The sequence below is a fragment of the Candidozyma auris genome, chromosome 4, assembly GCF_003013715.1.
Source record: "Candidozyma auris chromosome 4, complete sequence".
Lineage (NCBI taxonomy): Eukaryota > Fungi > Ascomycota > Pichiomycetes > Serinales > Metschnikowiaceae > Candidozyma > Candidozyma auris.
In genome coordinates this window covers 61,893-85,858 of record NC_072815.1, presented here as the reverse complement: position 1 = coordinate 85,858, position 23,966 = coordinate 61,893, and the positions used below count along the sequence as shown (strand labels likewise).

Below are 23,966 nucleotides of genomic sequence, written 5' to 3'. Positions count from 1 at the left end.
CGGCGTTAGGGCGCATAACGGCTGAAGTATTGAGTTAAGTATCTCAAAAGTGGGATTCATAGATGGCGAACAGATTGAAGCTCAAAATTACAAAAGAAGGGAATCATTCGTGTTCACAATCACACGCATCGTAGACCTTGAATTTGTGTGTAATCGCCACTAAACCATCCAAAAAGTGATTGGTTTCTTTACTTCAAAATCGGATAATTTCATCAACTTGATTCGTTTGTCCTCTTCTTCACCGCAATTATTCTTTCAAATCATGAATTACTCGCTGGCGGAATTCGTCGATGAACTCTTTCTTCCTCAGATTACTCTCTCTGATCGCTTCAATCTCCGCCAACCGATCCTCGATAGGCTCGCAGATGCCGTCAATTTCCTGAAGAAGCTTCCTCATGTTGTTGAGCTTCATCCTGATTGTGCCGGCGTGATTATCAAAGTCCTTTGGCTGCAACTCGCCTTTCTCTAGCTGCTGAAGAAGAGTGAAGAGATTAGGAAGGAGCTCAATCGCCTCTACCTTGTCAAGGGCACTTTCCTCAACCTCATGAGCGTCTTTCATATCAATGTCCTGGATTTTGCCATTGGCTGACTCCTTTTCGCTGCTCATGCCTTTAGGAATAGTCGATGAAGAGGAAGTGAGTATATGTTCGAGGGCCTCATATTACTAGGTAGTGCATGCACCTACGACAAGAATCACAGAGAACAAGGCAAAACACCCTGCAATTACCCACGACTACCCTCATTAAAGACTAGATTAAATTTTCTGGACTTGAACCGCTTTCAACGGTCTGCTCTACTCGATTTTGGCCCCGTTTAACCAAACAAGGCCCTGCATACGGCCATCATCACCTTTATCGACTATACGTCGAATTGTGCAACTCCAAGAACTAGACCACCAGCCATGGACCTTCTATTTTCGGTGCTTACCAAGTGCTTACCTTGCTTTCCAGACCTTTCGAGTCCATCAGTCACGATCAATGGGACGAAATACAGAATACTTCGTCTTCTAGGTGAAGGAGGCTTCTCCTACGTATACTTGGTGTCCCAGAAGAATAACCCCAATAACTTGTATGCATTGAAGAAGATACGGTGCCCATATGGAGGAAATGATGCTACATTCACCAATGCCATGCAAGAGATCCGCAGCTACCACAGATTTGCGGAAAGCAGAACTCCATATATCATTCATACCATAGATGAAAGTGTTGTCAATGAAAACGACGGCTCGAGAACTTTCTACATTTTGCTCCCTTATTTTGAAAGATCTCTTCAAGATGTGATCAACTTCAATGTTCTCAACAGTGTCACCATGGAGGAGGAAGAGGTATTGAAGATTTTCATCGGTGTTCTTAGAGGAGTTCAGGCAATGCACAAGTATCAGAGAAGAGGAACCAGCGCTGGCGCAGAAACAGATGATGACGAACATGACATAATGCTACCAGACAACGATGATGATAGTATAGCCGAGGCTACTGAGCTACTGGAACTCTGCCCCTTCGCGCATAGAGACATCAAGCCTGCCAACGTGATGCTTTCAGCGGAGGGGTTGCCCGTTTTAGTGGACTTAGGACCATGTTCAAAAGCGCGTGTTAATATAGAGAATCGTCAGCAGGCTTTGATTTTGACAGAGTTTGCACAAGAGCACTGCACCCTTCCTTATAGAGCTCCTGAGCTATTGGATGTGGCCAGCAACGCCGAGATTACAGAACTGACAGACATATGGTCATTGGGATGCCTTCTATACAGCTGTTGCTTTGGCTTTTCGCCATTTGAAAAGTTGGAGATTGAACAAGGTGCCAATTTGAATTTGGCAATTTCGCAGGGCAAGTACGAAATCCCCAACGATATTCGCGGCTTTTCACCCGAACTAATGGAAATTATCAAGTCATGTCTAAAACTAGATCATAAAGAGCGTCCAAACGTCGATGAACTCTTGAATTCATGTTTGGCATTGCTACAAAGAGACTAGATTTCCCCAAGTAAACACCAAAACCTTCGACTTTCCTGCACAAATCTTACAATACATCTATTTCGGTCCGTGCCAAATCTAAATTTTAGAAACCACATCTCAAATTTCAGCATGACAAAATACCAGAGGGGCGAGCTCATGGAGGGTTGGAATGACTGCCCAGACATAATGTTGCAATCAAATTCTAGCTCCGCCAGTGTTGGCTCACGCTCAAAGAGAAGAACCCCACGTGCATTTTCAGCTAATTCTTCACAGTCTAGTGTGAGTCAGGAGCCCGTCGTTGTTGCTCGTGTATTTACGGCAGACGAACTTCGGCAAGCAAAGAAGGATGCAGAGGATTATGTGGACTCCGGAAGCTTTAAGCCGGAAGAAAAGACATTTGTTGTGGATCGCCTCATAAACGTCTTCGATACACTCGAAGAGAAACACCAACAATTTGTGGCTAAAATTGTTGATGGCTTGCTTAAAAAGCAAACGAAGCCAGCTCAATTAAAGACCGAAGTGCTCGCTTATATGATGGCGAACTCCGGCGTCAGCAGCTGGGCAGTAGGTCTCAGAAAGTTCGTTGAGATGCAATAATCAATGCGTTTTATTACGTGCAGTTAGTTCGATGAATGATGATGTTTTATACTATACACAACACATGGCACAGGGTATCAATAAATGCATTATGGGATGTCCTCGAGGCGGCGTCCACACTGATAACAAATCCCGTGGCATGAGTTCTAGATGAAAATATTTGGTAAATGCAAGCATATTAAGCAGTGCTCTCCTTACATTCTCTTTCTTCTGCCGATCTGGGCCTGGAAACCAGTCTTGATACTCGACACGGATCTAGTGGAGCCACACGCTTTGCAGCTCAAGAAATGCAATCTGTTGGCAGACTCTCTCTTCAATTCAGTGTTCATCGACTTACAAGTCTTGCATGTCACGTACTCGATGATGTATCTTCTCAAGACAGACTCCATTTGCTTGGGCTGGAACTTACCCTTTAACACTAGTCTCTTCTCACCATCGATGGAACCAGAGGTACCCAACTCGGCAAACAAAAACTGGATGAGGTGCTCTGGGTTTCTTTGTAAAACGGTAGCAATCTCCTGAACGTTGGCAAATAAGGTCTTCTTTGAACCTTCTCTTTGACACACTGGCGGAGGGATTCTGAACTTTGGCCCGCTTCTGTCGCCAGCCAACTCTGGGTTTTTCTCTTTCAAGATGGTGAAGAATCTAGACAAAAGGAAATCGTATGGTAAGCCCAACGTAGTCTGTACTGGTAGCTGTTTGTCGTCCTGGGAAGCAGCAGTGCCACTGACATCGTCAAGGCCTGCTTTCTCCAACGCCTGCTCGAAATCGCTGGCGGTTGAGGCCTTGATAGACTTCTTCTTTTTCTTTTTCAATCCCAAGTCGTCGAACGACGCTGTCACACTGTCTACTGAGGGAGAGGCGGCAGAGTCGCCATTCTCCTCGGTCTTCTTGGACTTTTTCTTCTTCTTCAATCCAGCGAACATATCGTCCAAGTCGGATGCCGCGGGCGAGGGGCTGGCGCCCTCCCCACCTTCAATGGGCTTCTTTGACTTCTTTTTCTTTTTCAAGCTTGGATCAAACCCTAAGTCACTCATAGTGCCAGTTGAATTCAGTAATGAGGGTGCTTACTGGAAATTTTTCCATAGTCTTTTTTCTGACTATCTTGGGCGCGCACGACTGAAGTACTCACTGGGGTAGATGATGAAATGAAACTCTTCGAAAAAAGGAAAAAAAAAGAAAAAAAGAAAAAAAATTAAAGAAGAAGAAGGAAAAGGGGATGAAAAGTTCTCTGGGCTGATTCTGAGGTCGAGAAGGATATAGTTTACATGTAAAAATCGACAAGGTTGGGGATATCGGACTATTGGTGTTTGGTGAGCTGTGTTCAGTACATGGAGAAAATGGATGTATTCGATCTGATTAAAAAGAGTATTCTGGAAAATCGTCTAGACAGTGTTGAAGAAGCTCGCGCTCAAAGAACAATTGAAAAATCTAATCCCGTTGCACAAATGTCCGCAATCGATGTTGTGGTTCATACATGGTGCTAGATAAATGGCTGCGAAAAATCACTTCTGGAACCTGACGTCAGCTGTATGTAATTTACCACAACCGTTTGTTCAGCTAAAATACACATGAAGACTCACGTTCGAGCTCAGGACACTTCAAGAGAGGCTGGCATAATTTCGACTGCTTTGTACACCATATTATTATTGCAAATATTGTGAATGTGTGTCTATAGAATAGCACTACTCATTTGAGGCGTACCCCTGCTGAGTCATCTTGGCCCAAATTGCCTTGCTTTATTACAAAAAAAACGCCACAGAGTTCAATTAGAATTCAAAGAGGACTCATCCTTTTGGATGCTCAACTTCTCAGTGCTCTCACTGACCGCTTCCATCTGCTGCTTCTCTTCACTGGCTTTTTTCACGGCTTCCTGAGCCTGCTCCTCGAGCTCCTTCGACTCCTTGCCTGGAGTATACGTCACTTTCGTATCTTCACCTTTCTCCTCCACTTTAACATTATCTTCGATAGCAAACATCTTCAAGAGCCAGTTCTCCACTTCCTCCTGATTGTTGGCCTCGGCCTCGTAAATGGCATCGTGTCCCGAGCCGTTCTTGATATAGACGTCTACGTTATATTCCTGCGTCAATAGCTGGCACACCTTCAAGTGACCGTTGTATGCTGCCCAGTGCAAGGCGGTATTACCGCTTTCGTTCTGTCTGCTTGCCAACTTTTCAGCCTCGTCTTTTGGTAAAAGTGATAAAAGGTACTTGACAACTTCAACGTGCCCGTTGGCGGCAGCCATATGAATTGGAGTGCTTAATGTGTTCTCATCTTGAATTGTAGGAAGCAACGATCCTGGAACTATGCTGCTGAACACCTCTTTAAGGTAGTCCAAATCGCCCTCTCTGGCGTCGTATATGAGGGCGTCCTTCTCTTCCTGTGAAAGGGACGTCACTGTCATAATGACGGTATTATGTATATATCTTTAGGGAGTACTTCTATGGATTGTGGATCTGGATTTGCAAAATGCGATGCTCTTCTCGTGCGCAGTACTACGAAGCATACATAGTAAGCCTAAAATCGTAAAACACTACATTCCTCAGAGAACTTTACATTGGAGCAGATTTCTTGACTCAAATTCTCCTCGGAGTTGTCTGTTGCTATCATAACTCGCATTAGGGCATTGATCCATCATCCTGATATCACATATCAGTATGGCACCCAAGATAGAGGAAGACGAGAACGGGAGGCAAATTAAAGTGACAAAGAACCCGTTCGAGCCAAGGAAGACTACCACAGTTCAAAGATCTCGGGATGAGGTCTATCCGGAACGTAAAGGTTTGCATAAGCCGCAATACTTGGGTGATAGCGAACTCGACCTTCTATTTCAAAAGCTAGAGAAGATATTGGAGCCTAAATTGGAGGATATATCAATTGAGCAGCTTGGCGAAAGCATGTTTGGTAAGAGGGATGTTCCCGATATCCGCAAAGCAGTGGTGGGTCAACTTCTTGATTACCTAATTGAGGCCAAAGAGTTCTCTTTAAAGGTAAACGAAAAGAGTAACGACAAGAACCTCCTCTCGATATCTCTACATGATATTAAGACTTTCGCAAAGCTTGTCAATGTCATTATCATTTTGGGCATTTATCCGTGCATTATGCCGTTGAGAATTGGTATCCCCCTTGAAAAAAGAAGACTCAAGGACTTTGGCACGCCAATCTACAAGCCTATCCAAGTTGACCATATACCTCCTGCCTTGGGCGCCAAGTCATATGCTGAGAGACATAGAGAGCATGAAAGCTTGCTTACTTTTGTGTACGAGAAGCTTACACAAGTATTCTTCGAGCCCTCGGATGTTCAACAACTTTTGATGAAAGGTAGCGGATACTCTGATTTCCTTACTGTTGCTATCACACTAGCAACCGTTCCATACTTTAATCATTCCACTAAACAAAAGGCATTGAGAGACTTCTCTCGAGTCACATCAATAGCCTCTACGTTTGAGCTTTATCAGGACTACTCACTTCTACTACTGTCGTCATCACCAGGATACTTCAAAAATTTCGTGTTACAAAAGCTTCAGTCTCTTCCTTATTCAGCTCCAAAGGGTGATGGTCTACTTACTTTGATGGAGTATGTTCTCGGTTTGAGAGATCAAGAGGAAATCGGCGTAGAGAAACTTGATCAAGTTGCCCAAATCGTGCTTCAAAAACCAAAGGACTGTACCAGTCAAGCATACTTCAGCTCAATTGGAAATCAATGCTATGATTTGCTAGTGAACATCAATAGACCTACCATCACTAGCTGTACAGCTCATGTCATCGAGAAAATCTGGTACAAGAATTCCAAGATTGTCGAGGACTTCATCATTAAACGGATTTGGAAGAATTTGAATCCTGAAACTAAAGAAAGAAAAGAGTTGGTACTTGTTTCAGAGGCTGCTTTCAATAACAACATCAATGTGCTCATATCCCTATCATCCAAAGGCCTTCCAGTTCCTCTCCTCTTGACCGTTTTTATGCCCATACTTGCGCCGCTTTGGCTGTACTATATTTTTTTGAAAAATCATGAAAAGTCCGGGGAAGTTGTCCAAAATATCATTTTGGGATTTTTAGCATGCATTGGTAGTGATAGCCTAGCTCTACAGGATGCTCTTGTGCTCATTGCAAGAAACGTTGTTAGCACTGGTGGCGAGGGCTGGATCTTTCGTTATGGTCCAAACCTTCTTGTTGAGATTGGTCATGAGGATGAAGAGTTGAGCACAGAAACGTCTAACGAAACAAAAGTGTTGGACTTTGTGAAAGCGCTTGACAATGGGTGCAAGTACTTTGTTGAGTTGGTCAAGCAGCTTGATGACGAGCCCGTGAGGAGACTCTTCACGTCCCTCTTGAAAAACTGGCTCAACCTGGATACCCAGTCACTTGCCGAGGATAACTCTTTCCTCAAGCTTGCTGATCTTCGGATCCTAGAGAGTATGGCCAACGACTTTAAGGAGACGCTTGCAGAGTCTCCAGGGGAGCTCTTTGACCTTATTCATAGTGTGCTTCAACATAAAGATACTTCGGTCGACAACGATAATGATGCTGACTCCGATGATGAGGATGAAAGCGAGTCGAGAGAAGGTGAGATTATGACCGTCACTCTTGAGCTTCTTTCAGCCGTGCTCTCCGAGACACAATCAGAGTTGCTCGATGATGCCTGCAAAAACATACTTCGGCAAATCAAGGAAACTCTTGTTGAATCTCCACTTCCAACAGCACAGTCCTTGTCACAGAGAATCGACCTCTTGTTGACGGGTGATCTGCCAGTGAAGAATGAAAGAGACGCACATCAAAAGGTTTTCACTCGTGCAATAACGAACCTCAACGATCCCTTGGTTCCTATCAGAGCACATGGACTCTATCTCCTCAGGCTGCTTGTTGAGCAACGCAGTTCCGTATTGACCCTTGAGTTCGCCCTCAATTTGCATCTTATCCAACTCAAGGACCCAGAGCCATTCATTTATCTTAACGCTATCAAAGGTCTCGATAGTTTGCTTGACTGGGACGCTTCCCTGGTGTTACCCCATATACTAAGTCTCTATTCAGGTACGAGCGAAGACAAGGCTGATCTTGATGAGCGATTAAGAATCGGTGAAGTCATACTAAGGTATATTCGACACCAAGACGAGGCATTTATAGGCGACCTAGCGAAAGAAGTTTCGAACGCCGCTTTGTCATTAATCAGAAGAACTTCTAACGATGAGCCAGTTGTCGATGATAGACTTAGAATGTCTGCGATGTCATTGCTAGGAACGTGCTGCAATACTAATCCAATCGGCATCCTTGACAATCTTGAGAACGCACTTGACTGTGCCATTGGTATTCTTCAGTTGGAAAGTGATAAGGAGAAGGCCATCATGAGACGTTCGGCCATTGTCCTTATCCATGACTTGATTGTTGGCACTTCAAAGTCAGATTCTGTTCCATTCCCAATTTCTTATGAAGAAAAAGTGGTAACAGTATTGCGTTACGTCAAGGAAAACGATTCTGATCTTCTTACTAGAGAACATGCTCAGACTGTCCTCGAAACGATCGACGAACTTGTCAAAGCGCTTATGTCAAATGATGAGTAACTTTACATCCTACAAAGTTTGCAAACCAATTAGTACCTTGTTAATATATATAGAATTAAGATAGCATTACGTCGTTTAGTCAACCTCCTCCATAGCAGATTCGGCAGCTGGCTCCTCGGTGGAGGCAGTAGCGGTAGTGCCAACTTCAGCGGTCTCAGGCTCGTCATCCTCGATGTTCAAACCCAAAGAGATCAATCTGTTGATTCTGTGAGCGAAGGAAGATGGCTCCTCAAGTGAAAAACCAGAAGTAAGCAAAGCGGTCTCGTACAACAAAGTAGTCAAATCCTTGACTGTCTTGTCCTCAGCACCGTCAGCGTCAACCTTCTTCTTCAACTCCTTGATGATTGGAGACTTAGGAGAGATCTCGAAAGTCTTCTTGGAGGACATGTAAGAGGACATGGTGGTGTCTCTCAAGGCCTGGGCCTTCATGATTCTCTCCATGTTGGCGGACCAACCAAACTGGCCGGTTCTGATGGCAGCTGGGGCGTCAACCAACTTGTGAGAGACAACAACCTTCTCAACCTGGTCACCCAAGATCTCCTTCAAGGACTTGGTCAATGGCTCGAACTCCTCAATCTCCTTCTCTCTCTGCTTCTTCTCCTCCTCGGTTTCTTCCAACTCGAAATCCTTGGTGATGTCGACCAACTTCTTGTCCTCGAATTCCTTCAACTGAGTCATAGCGTATTCGTCAATTGGGTCAACAAGGAACAAAACCTCGAAGTTCTTGGCCTTGAGGGCATCCAAGAATGGAGACTTCTCAACAGCCTTGATGGACTCACCAGTAATGTAGTAGATGTTCTTCTGGTGCTCAGGCATACGAGTGACGTAGTCGGACAATGAGGTGTACTCCTCGGTGGACTTGGTTGAGTAGAATCTCAACAACTTGGCCAAGGCTGGTCTGTTCTGCTGGTCCTCGTGGATACCCAACTTGATGTTCTTGGAGAAAGCAGAGTAGAACTTCTCGAACTGCTCGGAGTCCTCGGCAATCTCGTTGAAAGTCTCGATCAACTTCTTGACAATGTTCTTTCTGATCACCTTCATGATCTTGTTCTGCTGTAACATCTCTCTGGACAAGTTCAATGGCAAGTCCTCAGAGTCCACAACACCCTTGACGAAAGACAACCATTCTGGAATCAACTCCTCTGCATCATCGGTGATGAAAACACGACGCACGTACAATTTGATGTTGTTCTTCTTCTTCTTAGACTCAAAAGCGTCGAATGGAGCTCTCTTTGGAACGAACAAGATAGCCTTGAATTCCAATTGACCCTCGACAGAGAAGTGCTTGACAGCCAATGGGTCCTCCCAGTCGTTGGAGATGGACTTGTAGAAAGCGTTGTATTCCTCCTTGGACACGTCATTTGGGTTTCTGGTCCACAAAGGCTTGGTCTTGTTCAATTCCTCAGTCTCGGTGACCTCCTCCTTGACCTTCTTGGTCTTTTCCTTCTTTTCGTCCTCGTCCTCGACCTCCTCCAACTTAGGCTTCTTGTCGTCCTCGTCTTCCTTCTTTTCCTCATCCTCCTTCTTCTCGTCCTCCTCAACTGGGACCTCCTTCTCGACTTCCTTCTTCACAACCAACTGGATTGGGTAGGAAACAAACTCAGAGTGTCTCTTGACGACCTCCTTGATTCTCTTCTCCTCCAAGTACTCCAACTGGTCCTCCTTGAGGAACAACCTGATGATGGTACCACGCTTGATTCTCTCGTTGGTCTCATCCAAAGTGATAGTGAACTTACCACCGGCGTTGGACTCCCACACGTACTGCTCATCGTCGTTGTGCTTAGAGATGACCTGGACGTGGTCGGCAACCAAGAAAAGAGAGTAGAAACCAACACCGAACTGACCAATCATCGAGACATCGGCACCAGCGGAAAGAGCCTCCATGAAAGCCTTAGTACCGGACTTGGCAATGGTACCCAAGTTGTTGATCAAGTCGGTCTTGGTCATACCGATACCGGAGTCTCTAATCTCCAACACCTTACCCTCTGGCTTTGGGGTGAGTCTAATGAACAACTCTGGCTCTGTCTCCAACTGCGATGGGTCAGACAAGGCCTGGTATCTGATCTTGTCCAACGCATCGGAAGCGTTGGAGATCAACTCTCTCAAGAAGATCTCCTTGTTGGAGTAGACGGTGTTGATGATGAGAGACATCAACTGAGAGATCTCAGCGGTAAACTCGTGCGTTTCAACCTTCTCGGGCATGCTGCTTGACTATGAGTATGGGGATTGAAGAAGATCAAAAGTGAAGGGACCGAGCAATATATATAGTTGCAAAAAAAGATGCGTGGTGCTGTAGCGAGCGCGGCGACAAAGATTCCATAACCTTCCATGGGCTCAATATGGGCCAGGTGAGGTGCAGGCAGGGCCTTCTATGAAAATAGACGACCGCTTGTTCCAGAGGATTCCACGGAGGCGGCGGCAGAAATTGAGAAAAATGTGAAATTGGAGATGGACTGAGGTGAAATCGGCGTTCTTCAAGTATGAGATCTTCATTATGATGGTGAAGGTGCCTCTAAGGTCGAGTGGTTATTTCTAAATAATGGCTGCGAAAAGATGAACCAGACCAATGTAGAAGAAAGTCGAGATGATTTCGTTGTAGGGAACATGATGGCGTTTAGACTTTTGTATACTCAGATATTATGAACGTTTCATTTATTTGACGAAACGTTCCTTTTTTTTTCTGCTCACACATAAGAGCACGTATTAGAATTGTCTCTGGCTTGTGCCTATGAAATAACCTTAACTGCTTGAAGTGAGCTTGATGAGCCCTCTGAGATGATGCAGTTTGCCAGTCACAACGCCTGCTGAAAACCCCCCTATTTTTCATTTGATCTATAAAACAGCTATAGAAATTTTTGGCTAATTGTGGCAAGAAAAGTCGACCTCAAATCACAACCGTTGAAAAGTTCAAAAACTACCTCCAAGTCCATGGCTCGATATACGTCTACCTCACACCTGCAACATCCCATCTCGACCTATCTACAGCTCAATCCTGACCGTCTATATCATCACCTCCTCGGTCTCGATGCCGCAATCGATGCACCGTCGCCTCACGATGTTTCCTCCAGCAGAAATCGGCTCTGACCAACTGTGAACATGTCTTTCTCCAAGCGACATTCCATTTCGGAGCTTCCTCGTATATTCTTCTGCTCTTGTTTTCTTTCTCATCTCCTTGAGCTTGTCTTGATACCGCTTCTCTCGTCTTTCAAGACGCATCGTCTCTCTCCTCTCCCACTCCTTATCTAGCCCCTCTGGCGACCCCCATTTCTTCCAGGCAAATTCCTCGACTTGAAAACGAAGAAATAGCTGCATACGCAGAAACCCATGCGGGTTGGGCTTTTCAATTCTCGGAAGGAGCCCCGTATCTTGAAGCTCGGGATCCGTCAAGAGATAGTCCTCTTTACACTCCGTCTTCGTCAATAAAGAGTATTTGTCTTGCTTTTCCTTTTGGCACCGCCGACACACTCTCACCTCACGGAAATTCGAATACAAATTTGGATCGATTTCCAAGGAACCACACTCAAAGCACTTGGGTGCGTTCGCCAAATCAAGAGGCGGCGCTAGATCCTTCACCAAGTGCTCCTTTTTTTGTCTTTCTTTCCACTGCTGAAGCGACTCCGGTTCCTCTTCTACGCCCTTAAGACCGTTTTTTTCCGAATCTTCAAGAAACCCTCCCTTGCTATCTTTCATGGTGGAGAAGTCATACTCGATATAATCCTGTTTTCGAATCGACGGCGGCTGATACTGTTGCTCTAGCTTCACCTTTTTTCGTTCTCTCTCTGTCTTGAACAGCCCAATGTCACTTTCTGCGGTGGCGTCTCTATACTGTCTTTGCCGCTCCTTCTGTAAAGCTACCGCACGTTCTCTGTTTTGTTGAATACGCTTTTTTTGCTCAGGCGTGAGCTCTGTTCTCGGAAGTGGAAGGATCACTCGTGAAGGAGCCGCCGATCCAGGAGCATCTTTGTGTCTGTTCTGAAAACTGGCCTGGGCGGCTGCCGATGAGTTAGATGGCTGCGATGCACCAGCGTCGCCACCTCTTCTTTGCTGGAGTCTCTCCAATGCCTTCTGTCGATTTGCTTCCTATTTGTTAGTGAGAGAAAGAAAGTAAAAATAGAAATGTCGTTATACATACGATTCGGGCCCTTTGTTCAGGAGAGATCCCGTTTTGTACTGCCATGGGGAGAGTTGCTGAGTGAGAGTCTGGGGTTGATACTGCGCACTAATGGTTGCAAAAAGAAGTACTACACAATACATGTACACTTTCATGGATACTATGGGCAATTTACGGTAAACATCGTGGTTACTCTCTATTCAACCTCTTGTCGGCCCACTGAGGCAACACAAAGGAGGCCTCGTGCACCTTGGCGTTGTAATACTTCAAGTTCTCATCGACAAACTTGTCGTCCCACTCAAACCTCAAGGGCTTCTTCACATTGGCGTTAGGGTCCTTGGAGCACACCATGAACCCAATGGTACCAGAGGGGTACGTTGGGATCGAGGTATAGGCATACTCAGCCACGGGGAAAATCTGCTTGCAGTCTTTCTTCAACTTGGAGATGATGTCCATGTGCAACCAGATGCTCTCAGCCTGGGTGGTGATAACACCCTTCTCGGTCAAGGCGCCCTTCAACAACTCGAAGTAAGGCTTCTGGAAAAGAGACTCTGCAGGGCCCTCAGGGTCCGACGAGTCAGTGATGATGACATCGAAAGTGTTCTTGTAGTCCTCCAAAAACTTGAAGCCGTCGCCAATGTGAACCTTAGTTCTAGGGTCCTCGTACGACTTGGACATTCCTGGCAAGTATTTCTTGGAAACCTCAATGACCGCTTCGTCAATGTCACACAACCACGCCTCCTCGATGGTCGAGTGTTTCAAGATCTCTCTCAACACACCACCGTCTCCACCACCAATCACCAACGCCTTCTTGGGGTTTGGGTGGGAGTTCATGGCCAAGTGGGTGATCATCTCCTGGTACGAGTACTCGTCACGCTCGGTGACCTGGATGCAGTTGTCCAACACGAGTACGTTGCCGTAGTCTGTCGACTTGAAAACGAGAACGTCCTGGTATTTGGACTTCTGAGCGTACAAGACCTTTTCCACTCTCAAGGACATGGCAGAGCCGGGCCACATGGTGTCGCTGATTTCGGCGAACCAACCATCTTTGATTGAGGGATGAGACAATTCAGACATTTTCCACTACAGGAGTTACACGATTCAATTGCTGGAAATAGATGAAAATTTTTGTTTGTCCCCCCAAGGCGGCTTGCCAAGGTGATGTCACGTGGGCGGCGATGCCCACCTAAGATTCTCACCTCTACTGTTTTGGCAGTTCCCAAATTTCAAAGTGGATTCTGAAGATAGAGGAAGTTCAGCTAATGGTACCTGTCTCCTGTTCGTTGTGTACCTGGAAAGCTTGAAGTTAAAGCGTGAAGAGAGATGCTTATCTGTTGCGTTATTTAGTGGGTTGCTACTGCGATTCGCAGTCAAACAATGGGGCGTTGTTAACGGGACCCTGATACGCGAGAAGGGCGACACATCACTTTTTCACTCTTTAGAAAGTTGTTTCTTTCTTACTTTGGGTCGAAGATCAACAATTGAGTATCAGAGGATGAGAAATTATTATATTTTTTTCCAGAGTTCACACTTCATATGAGAATTCATTTCGCTTAATAATAAGCTCCTGCAGTGACTCACAGTATCTCACTCGCTTTATGCTCCTGTCAGTGCACACCGTAAGTCGTCTTCCACATAACACCACTTTGACCATTTCTTGAGTTTTAAAATTATTTTATGGAAACAGTAGGCCGATTGACAATAGAACGATAGCATATTTGTGAAAAAGTAAAGAATAAAAAGGAACTCGTTCCCTAGCCTTCAGCCTTAGACGTGCAGGGTATTGTCAGAAGGTTCTTATTGCTGGTTTGCTTTACATAATCTTGAGATGAAGAGATTTATATACTTGTTGAGTCATCAAATTTCTTTACTGATAAGCCTGTGCCATCATTAATCATTTGTCTGTTGTTCCCATGCATATGCCAAAGTAGTACGTTGAATATTTTCGGACAATCAATTTTGCGAATCTAATCTAAAAGGAGAGTCTTAAATCTGGATAGGTATAGCGAGGTACTCAACAGCACAGTGAGAGAGAACGAAGTGATAACAAAGAGTATTACGTTGAGGGCTCGTATGAAACTTTAGAATTACACATGATATTTTGATATATCTCTCAAGCAATGGGACTTTTACCCATTTGGTTACATCTCAGCCAGCCTGCTATTGTTCAGTCAGCCAATTTAACGAAATAAAGTGGAATTCGGCCGGGTTGAAGTTTTTATAGACTTCATGTATTAGAGGACGTTAGGATTTCAGTGTTGCCACTTCCATTCTAACTCGAAAAATGGTTAATCTCTTTGTATAGCGTGTCATCTTTATGCAAGGACAATGCTAATCTTCTCTGTATTGTTAAAATTGACAGATGTACTACCGCGAACGAGTTTTTTTTTGACGGATACATTGATTGAGGATCGCTAAGGTCAAGATGTTAAACACATCTCTTCCTCAGCTTTAAAGCTATACAAATTTAGTTAAAAGAAGCTGCAAATCGCATTGGGAAATTCAGGAAAAAGTGCTCTGCATTCATTTAGCTATACACAAGTTAACTCTGTATATACAGGATTACTTTAGATTATGAGATATATGCATTTGCTGAACCAATCAGGCAACACTTGCCTGGCTAGCTCAATGGCTAGAGCGTGAGACTTTTAATCTCAAGGTTGCGGGTTCGACCCCCGCGTCGGGCTCTCTTTTTTGCATCTTCCGACTATTATGGTAACTTGTACTTTGTATATTTTGAGACGGTTCGTCTCCTATGACGGGAACTTTACAATATAATTCCATGACTGAATAGACTATAACTTAAATGATTAAATACAATAGGGTTTACTGAGCTTTTTTCTCGGCAGCAACGGCAGCCATCTTGTTCAAGGCGGAACCGTGCTTGAACCACTCAATCTGCTCCTCGTTGTAGGTGTGGGACAACTCACACTCCCAGGATGGAGAGCCGTCAGCTGGGTGGACTCTCAAGATAAGGTTCTTACCTGGGGCAAGAGTGGTCAAGCCGATGAGGTCAACCTCATCCTGTGGCTGAATCTTGTCGTAGTCCTTGACATCAACGAAGTTCAATGGCAACAAACCCTGCTTCTTCAAGTTGGTCTCGTGAATACGGGCGAAAGACTTGGTAATGATGGCAAAACCACCCAAGAATCTTGGCTCCAAAGCAGCGTGCTCTCTGGAAGAACCTTCGCCGAAGTTCTCGTCACCAATGACAACCCATGGGTGGCCGGCATCTCTGTAAGCAGCAGCAGTGTCTGGAACTCCACCCCACTCACCAGTGTAGTGGTTCTTGACGTTGTTGGCCTCACCGTTTTCAGCGTTGATGGCACCAATCATGTAGTTGTTAGAAATGTTCTGCAAGTGGCCACGGTACTTCAACCATGGACCGGCCATAGAGATATGGTCAGTGGTGGTCTTACCGACAGCCTTGATCAAAATAGGCAATCTCTCAGCGTCTTTACCGTTCCATGGCTTGAAAGGAGTCAAACGCTGCAATCTGTCGGAAGTTGGGGCAATGACAACCTCGACGGAAGCTCTGTCCTTTGGTGGAGCCTGGTAAGTGTTCTCACCTGGGTCGTAACCGTTTGGTGGCAAACCGACACCTTGTGGCTCCTTCAACTTGAATTCGTTTCCGTCGGCATCCTTCAAGGTGTCAGTGATTGGGTTGAAGCCCAAGTCACCAGAGATGGCGTAAGCAGTGACCATGTCTGGAGAGGCAACAAATGCGTGAGTGGCTGGGTTACCGTCGTTTCTAGAGGTGAAGTTTCTGTTGAAAGAAGACACAATGGTGTTCTTCTCACCCTTTTTGACGTCCTGTCTGTCCCACTGACCGATACATGGACCACAAGCGTTGGCCATGACAACACCGCCGAAGTCCTCGAAAGTCTTCAACTGACCGTCTCTGGCAATAGTGGCTCTAACCTGCTCAGAACCTGGAGAGATGGTGAAGATGGACTTGGACTTCAAACCGTGAGCGGCAGCGTCCTTAATGATGGATGCAGATCTGGTCATATCCTCGTAAGAGGAGTTGGTACAAGAACCAATCAAACCAACCTTGACCTCCAAAGGCCAGCCATTGGCAATGGCGGTCTCCTTCATCTTGGAAACTGGAGTGGCCAAGTCAGGGGTGAAGGGACCGTTGATGTGAGGCTCCAAAGTGTTCAAGTCAATCTCAATGACCTGGTCGTACTCACAACCCTCGTCAGCCTTCAAGAAGTCGTTCTGGTAAAGCTTGGCGAACTCGGCAATAGAGGATCTGCCAGTAGCGTTCAAGTAGTCAGCCATGGACTGGTTGAATGGGAAGACAGAAGTGGTGGCACCAATTTCAGCACCCATATTACAGATGGTACCCATACCGGTACAGGAGAAGGTGTTGACACCATCACCGAAGTATTCGACGATGGAACCAGTACCACCCTTGACAGTGGTGATACCAGCCAACTTCAAGATAATATCCTTTGGAGTGGCCCAACCAGACATCTTACCAGTCAACTTGACACCGATGATCTTTGGAGCCTTCAATTCCCAAGGCAAGTCAGCCATGACATCGACGGCATCGGCACCACCAACACCAATAGCCAACTGACCCAAACCACCGGCGTTAGGTGTGTGGGAGTCAGTACCAATCAAAAGAGCACCTGGGAAAGCGTAGTTCTCCAAAACAATCTGGTGAATAATACCAGAACCAGGTCTCCAGAAACCCAAGTTGTACTTGGCACAGGCCGAGGCCAAGAAGTCAAACACTTCCTTGTTCAAGTCAATGGCTCTCTTCAAGTCCTTGGCACCACCAACCTGGGCCTGAATCAAGTGGTCACAGTGGACGGTGGAAGGAGTGGCAACCTGAGGCATACCAGCCGACATGAATTGCAAAATAGCCATCTGGGCAGTGGCATCCTGACAAGCGACTCTGTCAGGTCTCAACTTCAAGTAAGAAACACCTCTTTGGATGTCCTGCTCATGAGGCTTGTCCAAGTGACCGTACAACAACTTTTCGGCGTAGGTCAAAGGTCTGTTCAATCTTTGCTTGACAATGTTGACATTCTCCAAGTGCTTCTTGTACTGGATAAAAGAAAAGTCCTCCAACAAGTTCTGGTTCACCTTGGAGTCCCTAGTAAGTCCCGCAGTGGCAAGTCCACGCACAGAGGCGGGCACCTTGGCGGCAGTTCTTCTCGATGCAGACAACATGGTGCTTGTGATCTGAACTTCTTTGTGGAAGAAAGGGAAGAGAAAAAAAGTGCGCAGTAGTGGACATTTATATAATCGCAGGGTTTTTTCCCTAGTGAGCCTGTGGTGGTAGCCAATTAGGGTGAGGAAATTTGTAAGGCAACTTCCGAGGGTAAATGGGAACCAAAGTAGTAAGGCTGAACACACGGAAATCATAAAAGAAAAAGGTATGCCCAGAAGCCCTATTTGATCCCCGACTCGCTACACTCAAAAGTCTTTTGGATTCTGGCGAAATTGACCACCTCTAGTTGAGGTCAGCCAGTACCTGGGGAAGAGCTACCCTCGGATCTACAACGTTTCTCCAGGTTTTCGCATGGACGAAAATCGCGATTTTGTCCACTGTCATTTGCCAGCTTGTTTCGGGGCCGACGAGCGGCCTCCTTGCGCGCCGTGCACGTGAACCTCGGATGGTTCCTGTGGGGGCAGTGAGGACTTTGCTTCGGTCCAGCAATCAGGGAAGCCTCAGGGATGTAAACAATGTGTAGAAACAGTGACCTCTTTGTTCCGGAGAAGAAAAAATGTTAATGCTTTTAGATGCCATCTTAGTCTTATATTGTTAATTTATGATGTGAGTATTTCTCAAGGTTTCCACGCTCTATGGCAATGTGAATTACCACTGCACCCTAGCATGAAAGAGTACGGTCACGTGATACACGTCTCTTATCCAGATTAGACTGGTGGATTCAAGCACAAATAAGAGCCACTAACTTTTGTAATTTTTTGAAAAGGACGTTACGATGTTAATGAAGACTCTTGAGTCATTATAGTAGTACCAATTTTTGAATCATATGTGCACGAGAAGGCCGGAATCGCTGGACTATTGGTCCGGATAAGAGAGGTGGCAGGGCAACAGAGTGAGTTCTTTTCAGAGTACATTTTGCAACCACTACAACAAAGACTAGGGCAACAAGACAAGATAAATCAAAATGAGGAAAACAGCAAAGACAGCATGTTCTCATTTGAAATGGTAATATTTCGTTCTTCCTTTCGTAAGGCTTTGCCTCAGATGGTCTGGTGTCTGGAAGCTAGTTTTTCTAGTCTAGTGCTTGATTACGTATATGCATTTCTTGTGACGACTATGTTCCTTTACAAGCTTATATTAAGGTAGACTTGAGAAAGACATAGCATTCAAGTCTGAGAAATCTGGTTGACTCACTGCTGAGATGTTTGGTGGACTTGCCATCGGATACCTTGGACTAAGTTCACACGACGTGAGATGGATATTTTGAAAATAAGTCGGAGGGATAATCCTAGAATGGGAACAAGAGCTTGAAATGTCTCTAAAAATTATGGTTCTCTGATTTATTTTTGCCCTGAATGTTTGTTACTGATTTTCCTTTTAGCTTGAATTCACTTAATTTTGCACCCATACTGACAGTTTTCTGCCCAATTCACTAAAACACAATAATTCAAACAGATTGTGCATTTCATTTAAAATAGAGAACCGACGAGGTGGCTTACCTCAAAAAAGAGAAAAGGCAAACACTTATATTCTCTTCCCATTTGATAATAGTCTGTGATGTCATCTTTTCTCTCACTTACATGCTCACAAGTATACAATGCGAATTCAGGACTCGTTGCCTCCGCTCACTCCTATCTGAGGTAATATTGGTAGCCAACCTAAAACATTTCTGTAATTACCATCAACCAATCTAAGATTTTGCCTATTTCTGCTCCTTCGGCGATATCGGTCCGCTCTCACTCCGACTACTAAGCTTTTTGCAACCATTGTGCTTGGTTCCCTGGCTTGTGTACAGGAAAATACAGGTCTCCGTCTTCTTATTCAAACAGAATTAGTGAATTGGAGAAATATTTTTCAAAAGGCAATCTCAGACACGCAAAGTTCCACAAAGCTATTCATTTTTGACGTTCATAATATTCTAATGCTTCTGCCGGTCGCACTTGCTGGTTCTGACTGCCACCGACCCCACGTGACTGGCCTGACTCCGACTTCTACAACTTCTTCATCCTCTTCTTTCGCCAATATTTGCCTTCAATGATCCCGAAGCTGTCAGAACCGCTTATATGCGGTCCCAGGGCTCTTCTAAACCCGTTGGTGCCGACGGCAGAGAACGCTTTCAACCCGTGCTTCCTATCGCAGCTCTTACTTCTTTTGGCGATCTTCATCAGCCTTCCTGCCATATACCAACTTGCAACCCTGCTAAGAAGTCCTAGATATGGGTCATTTTCCATAAAAAGCACAAGGTTCGTGCACTACTTACGATGTTTCCTTGTGGCCTGGGGAACGCTTCTCTCGTTGTGGTTGACAGCTCAGATAAGCATTCATGAACGATACGCAGACTACAAGCTTGCTGGGTTCGCATCAATCACTTTAGTATTGGCACTTGTTGTTCTACCTTTGCATATAATAGAGCCTTTGACCATGCCAATCCAATCGGGCGTTTTGTTGTCATTCTGGCCTGTCCTCGCCTTACTTCAGGCATCCATATTTTACCAGGACAAGTACACGAATTGGCCTCTTCTACTTCATACTGAGGCTGTTCTTGTTGAACTAGCATCTTTCATCATTTCCATTGTGGTGTTTTTCCTCGAAGCATCAAAGCGTGCGTGGAAACCATCTCATGAGCTTCTCCTTCATTACATGAATGACGAGGCTTTGGCATTGGAGCTCAAGAAGCCTAACTTCGTCGAACGGATAACATACACTTGGATGAATAAGCTTATTACTAGTTCATATGAAAATGGTACGCTTTCTCACCAAGACTTGCCTGAGATTCCTTCCCGTATATCAACAGAATTATACATGCAACGCCTTTCTAAACACTATGACCCCAAGAAAAATCAAAACGTCAACAAAAGCGGTCTTCTATGGGCATTGATCAAGGCCTTCGGCCCTTTGGGTCTCATATCATTTTTTTATGAGTTGATCGATAAAGTCCTTAATTTTGTTCAACCTCAGCTCTTGAGACTCTTGATCGTATTCGTGAGCGACAAAGTTTCTGACCCGACTGTACCAGCATTAAGGGGTTTTCTTATCTCTTTTGGTATGTTTTTTGTCACTCTTATTCAAACGTCCATGGCTAATAGTTTCATGATGAGAATTCAAGAATTCGGCTTCAGTTTTCGTGCTTCCTTGACTTCTATGGTGTTTCAAAAGAGTCTTCGGATCTCGAACCAGGCTCTTTCTGAGCGCTCCAGTGGAGACATTGTCAACCTCATATCGATTGACGCTCCAAGAGTACAGAATTGCGCTCAAGAAATTAGCACTCTAATAATAGCACCAACTGAATTTGTTATTTGCATGATTTCCTTGTGGGCGCTTCTAGGGAAAGCTAGTTTTGCTGGCGCAGGTGTAATCTTATTTTCATTTCCAGCTAACGCTGTCATTGTCCGCTTTCAGAAGCGCCTCTCTAAGAAACAAATGAAGATCAAGGACGAGAGAAATCGTGTGACCAATGAAATTCTTACATCAATGAGGTCTATTAAGTTCTACGCTTGGGAGCAACCTTTGCTCAAGCAATTGCTTGATATAAGAAATGGCCGCGAGTTAAAAAATCTAAGGAAGAAAAGATTATTGGGCCAGGTATCCAGCTTTCTATGGATTTTGATCCCTTTCCTAGTATCTTTTGCTACTTTTGCAACATTTGCTGTCACGAGCTCAATTCCTCTCACCTCAGACATCGTCTTTCCCGCGTTGACATTGCTTGAAATTCTTTCCAAGCCTATTCTCAACTTTCCAGCTGTTTTCACCTACATAATCGATGGCTCAGTGGCACTAGACAGAATTACTAACTTTCTTAGAAGTCCCGAAGTTGATGAGAACATTCTTGCCATCAAGCCAAGCAACCACAAAACGTCTTTGGAGATTCAAAATCTATCGTTTCTTTGGAGTAAACCTGACACCAATGAGATAACCGAAGATATGGATTTTGCCAGCTTCAAGTACGCTCTTCGAAATATTAACTTGAAGGCGCAAAAAGGTGACTTTGTTTGCATTGTAGGTCGAGTGGGATCCGGCAAGTCCGCTTTGCTCTCCTCCATAATCGGCCAACTTGAGGCTATTCATTCTTCGGCACCTCATAAAAAACCGTCTCCCATTAAGCTTCACGGTAGCATTGCCTATTGCACACAAAATCCATGGATCATGAATGCATCAGTTAAAGAAAACATTCTTTTTGGGCATCAACTTGACGAAGAGTATTATCAACGCACCATCGAAGCATGTCAGCTTCTCCCGGATTTAAAAGTGCTCCCGGACAATGATGATACGCAAGTTGGCGAAAAGGGCATATCTTTATCCGGAGGTCAGAAAGCCAGATTGGCTTTAGCGCGTGCTGTCTATGCCAGGGCCAACATATACGTCCTTGACGACGTGTTGAGTGCAGTTGACAGTCATGTAGGTAAAAACATCATTGATCAGATTTTCAGTAAAAGGGGTCTATTGGCGGCACTGACAGTGGTTCTAGCAACAAACAATATCCCTGTATTGCTGTACGCTACAAAAATATACTATCTAGAGAATGGAAGGATGAGAGAAGAAGCAAAATACAACGAAATCAATCTGGATAGCTACCCCAAGCTTCACAGCTTGATTAGCGAATTTGGTTCAGGCTCAGAATCAATCAGTTCGTTTTCTGATGACAGCGACTCCGAAGTGATCCAGGTACCATTACCGAAGAGAGCAAGTATTGCACCATTTGAGTGGGATCCTCTCAAGAAGAATACCTCTGCAAAGAGAACAGCGCAATCAGCAGAGGTTTCTGCAAAGGGCAAAGTAAAGTGGGAGATTTATTACGACTATATCAAGGCCTGTTCTCTTAGTGGCGTACTTGTGTGGGTTGCCATTTTTATCGCATCGACTCTCATTTCTGTTCGTACAACATACTGGCTTAAAGAGTGGGCGGAGAGAAACTCCTCCATCGGGGACAACTCCGAAGCGTTCAGGTTTATACTGATATATGCAGCTTTGGGCCTCACGACAAGTATCTTGACCCTGGCCCGAGGCGTCTTGTTTTGGGCATTCTTGGGTCTTCGTGGTGGTAAAGTTATACATGAGCGAATGGCTCGTCGTATTATGAAAGCTCCCATGCTTTTCTTCGAGAGAACCCCTGTTGGAAGAATCATGAACCGATTCAGTAACGATGTGAATAAAGTCGATGATGCCTTACCCAGATCATTCAACAACTTCCTCAATGCTTGTTTGAAAACCACGATGACCCTTGTGATTGTGGTTTTCGCAATCCCTCCATCCTTCTTTGTATTGGTTGTGTCGGCATTCTCGTACAGATACTTCCAGATATATTACATTGCTGTGCAGAGAGAAATCAAGAGGCTAGTTTCAGTGTCTCGGTCTCCAATCTTTGCACACTTCCACGAAAGCTTGACTGGTGCGGATACGATACGAGCTTACAGACAACAGGATAGATTTCTTTTCATCAATGATGCCAACGTGGACTTCAACCTTCGAAGTCTCTACATGTTGCGTTCTGTGAATAGGTGGCTTTCAGTCAGATTGCAAATGATGGGATCTCTTTTGATTTGGATCTCCTCATCACTTTTGATCTACAGGGCTTCTTCTGCCAAACCATTGAGTGCTGGTATGGTGGGATTTGTGATGAGCTATTCTTTGCAAGTCACCAGCTGGCTTAGGTTGATTGTCCGCTTCTCTGCTGAAGTGGAGTCGAATATCGTTTCGGTAGAGAGGTGTCTTGAGTACGCAGAATTGGAACCTGAGGAAAACCCCGACACTCAATACGTCAAGAGAATCCCATTGTGGCCAGAGCATGGAGAGATAAAGATCACAGATTACTCTGCTAGATATGCGAAGAATCTTGATTTGGTACTCAAGCAAGTGAATTTTGACGTCAAGCCTGGAGAGAAGATCGGCGTGGTTGGACGTACTGGCGCTGGCAAAAGCTCGTTGGTCTTGGCCATATTCCGCATGCTCTCTGCCAGTGAGGGAACTATTCGCATCGACAATATAGATATTCTGAAGATGCGTCTTTTTGACCTCAGACACAATCTCAGTATTATCCCTCAGGACTCGCACCTATTTGAAGGCACCTTGAGACAGAATCTCGATCCCTTCTGTGAACATAGCGATGAGAAACTATGGCACGTTTTGGAGCTTTCTAACCTCAAAACTTCCGTCGAGCGCCTTGACGGTGGCCTAGGCTTGGATAGTCGGGTAAGTGAAGGAGGAAGCAACTTTTCTGCTGGTCAGAAACAACTCATGTGTTTGGGACGAGCTCTCCTAAACCCATCCAGGGTTTTACTTCTTGACGAAGCCACTGCGGCTGTGGACGTGCAAACAGACAAAATAATACAGGAGACAATCCGTCGTGAATTTAGAGAAAAGACAATCATTACAATTGCACATCGCTTGGATACTGTTATGGATAGCGATCGCATATTAGTGTTGGATCATGGAGAGGTCAAGGAGTTTGATACGCCTGGCCGCCTTCTTCGAGACCCCAACAGTGAATTCCGAAGCATGTGCGAAGCTAATAAATAGATTCATAGATTTTTGTTAAAGAACCTGTAGCATTACAAAAATTGGTGGCAG

The 23,966-nt window shown here is 45.0% G+C and overlaps 11 protein-coding genes and 1 non-coding gene across 12 annotated transcripts; 5 read left to right on the top strand and 7 right to left on the bottom strand. All coding sequences in view use genetic code 12, as the record gives it.

Moving 5' to 3' along the window:
- Positions 1–247: 247 nt before the first annotated feature.
- Positions 248–607, bottom strand: MED9 (Med9p; the record flags this gene model as incomplete). Its single annotated transcript, XM_029036956.2, has 1 exon — positions 248–607. One exon carries the CDS (start codon positions 605–607, stop codon positions 248–250), a length of 360 nt encoding a protein of 119 aa, XP_028888012.1.
- A 294-nt stretch (positions 608–901) lies between these two features.
- CJI96_0003713 (putative serine/threonine protein kinase) lies at positions 902–1,969 on the top strand (the record flags this gene model as incomplete). Its single annotated transcript, XM_029036955.2, has 1 exon — positions 902–1,969. The coding sequence occupies one exon, from the start codon at positions 902–904 to the stop codon at positions 1,967–1,969; it is 1,068 nt and encodes a 355-aa protein (XP_028888011.2).
- A 111-nt stretch (positions 1,970–2,080) lies between these two features.
- CJI96_0003712 (uncharacterized protein) lies at positions 2,081–2,548 on the top strand (the record flags this gene model as incomplete). Its single annotated transcript, XM_029036954.2, has 1 exon — positions 2,081–2,548. The coding sequence occupies one exon, from the start codon at positions 2,081–2,083 to the stop codon at positions 2,546–2,548; it is 468 nt and encodes a 155-aa protein (XP_028888010.1).
- A 194-nt stretch (positions 2,549–2,742) lies between these two features.
- On the bottom strand, positions 2,743–3,585 carry SUI3 (translation initiation factor eIF2 subunit beta; the record flags this gene model as incomplete). The annotated part of the gene is made up of 1 exon (XM_029036953.1): positions 2,743–3,585. The coding sequence occupies one exon, from the start codon at positions 3,583–3,585 to the stop codon at positions 2,743–2,745; it is 843 nt and encodes a 280-aa protein (XP_028888009.1).
- A 728-nt stretch (positions 3,586–4,313) lies between these two features.
- Positions 4,314–4,952, bottom strand: CJI96_0003710 (uncharacterized protein; the record flags this gene model as incomplete). Its single annotated transcript, XM_029036952.2, has 1 exon — positions 4,314–4,952. One exon carries the CDS (start codon positions 4,950–4,952, stop codon positions 4,314–4,316), a length of 639 nt encoding a protein of 212 aa, XP_028888008.2.
- A 253-nt stretch (positions 4,953–5,205) lies between these two features.
- Positions 5,206–8,106, top strand: CJI96_0003709 (uncharacterized protein; the record flags this gene model as incomplete). The annotated part of the gene is made up of 1 exon (XM_029036951.2): positions 5,206–8,106. The coding sequence occupies one exon, from the start codon at positions 5,206–5,208 to the stop codon at positions 8,104–8,106; it is 2,901 nt and encodes a 966-aa protein (XP_028888007.2).
- Positions 8,107–8,181: 75 nt separating this feature from the next.
- Positions 8,182–10,308, bottom strand: HSP90 (Hsp90 family chaperone HSP82; the record flags this gene model as incomplete). Its single annotated transcript, XM_029036950.2, has 1 exon — positions 8,182–10,308. One exon carries the CDS (start codon positions 10,306–10,308, stop codon positions 8,182–8,184), a length of 2,127 nt encoding a protein of 708 aa, XP_028888006.1.
- Positions 10,309–11,106: 798 nt separating this feature from the next.
- On the bottom strand, positions 11,107–12,283 carry RAD14 (DNA repair protein RAD14; the record flags this gene model as incomplete). Its single annotated transcript, XM_029036949.2, has 2 exons — positions 11,107–12,186; positions 12,239–12,283. 2 exons carry the CDS (start codon positions 12,281–12,283, stop codon positions 11,107–11,109), a joined length of 1,125 nt encoding a protein of 374 aa, XP_028888005.2.
- A 123-nt stretch (positions 12,284–12,406) lies between these two features.
- Positions 12,407–13,294, bottom strand: SPE3 (spermidine synthase; the record flags this gene model as incomplete). Its single annotated transcript, XM_029036948.2, has 1 exon — positions 12,407–13,294. The coding sequence occupies one exon, from the start codon at positions 13,292–13,294 to the stop codon at positions 12,407–12,409; it is 888 nt and encodes a 295-aa protein (XP_028888004.1).
- A 1,537-nt stretch (positions 13,295–14,831) lies between these two features.
- On the top strand, positions 14,832–14,904 carry CJI96_0003705. The gene has a single exon. It is a non-coding gene; the product is annotated as a tRNA-Lys (tRNA).
- A 139-nt stretch (positions 14,905–15,043) lies between these two features.
- Positions 15,044–17,401, bottom strand: ACO1 (aconitate hydratase ACO1; the record flags this gene model as incomplete). The annotated part of the gene is made up of 1 exon (XM_029036947.2): positions 15,044–17,401. The coding sequence occupies one exon, from the start codon at positions 17,399–17,401 to the stop codon at positions 15,044–15,046; it is 2,358 nt and encodes a 785-aa protein (XP_028888003.1).
- Positions 17,402–19,436: 2,035 nt separating this feature from the next.
- Positions 19,437–23,915, top strand: CJI96_0003703 (uncharacterized protein; the record flags this gene model as incomplete). Its single annotated transcript, XM_029036946.2, has 1 exon — positions 19,437–23,915. One exon carries the CDS (start codon positions 19,437–19,439, stop codon positions 23,913–23,915), a length of 4,479 nt encoding a protein of 1,492 aa, XP_028888002.2.
- Positions 23,916–23,966: the final 51 nt, after the last annotated feature.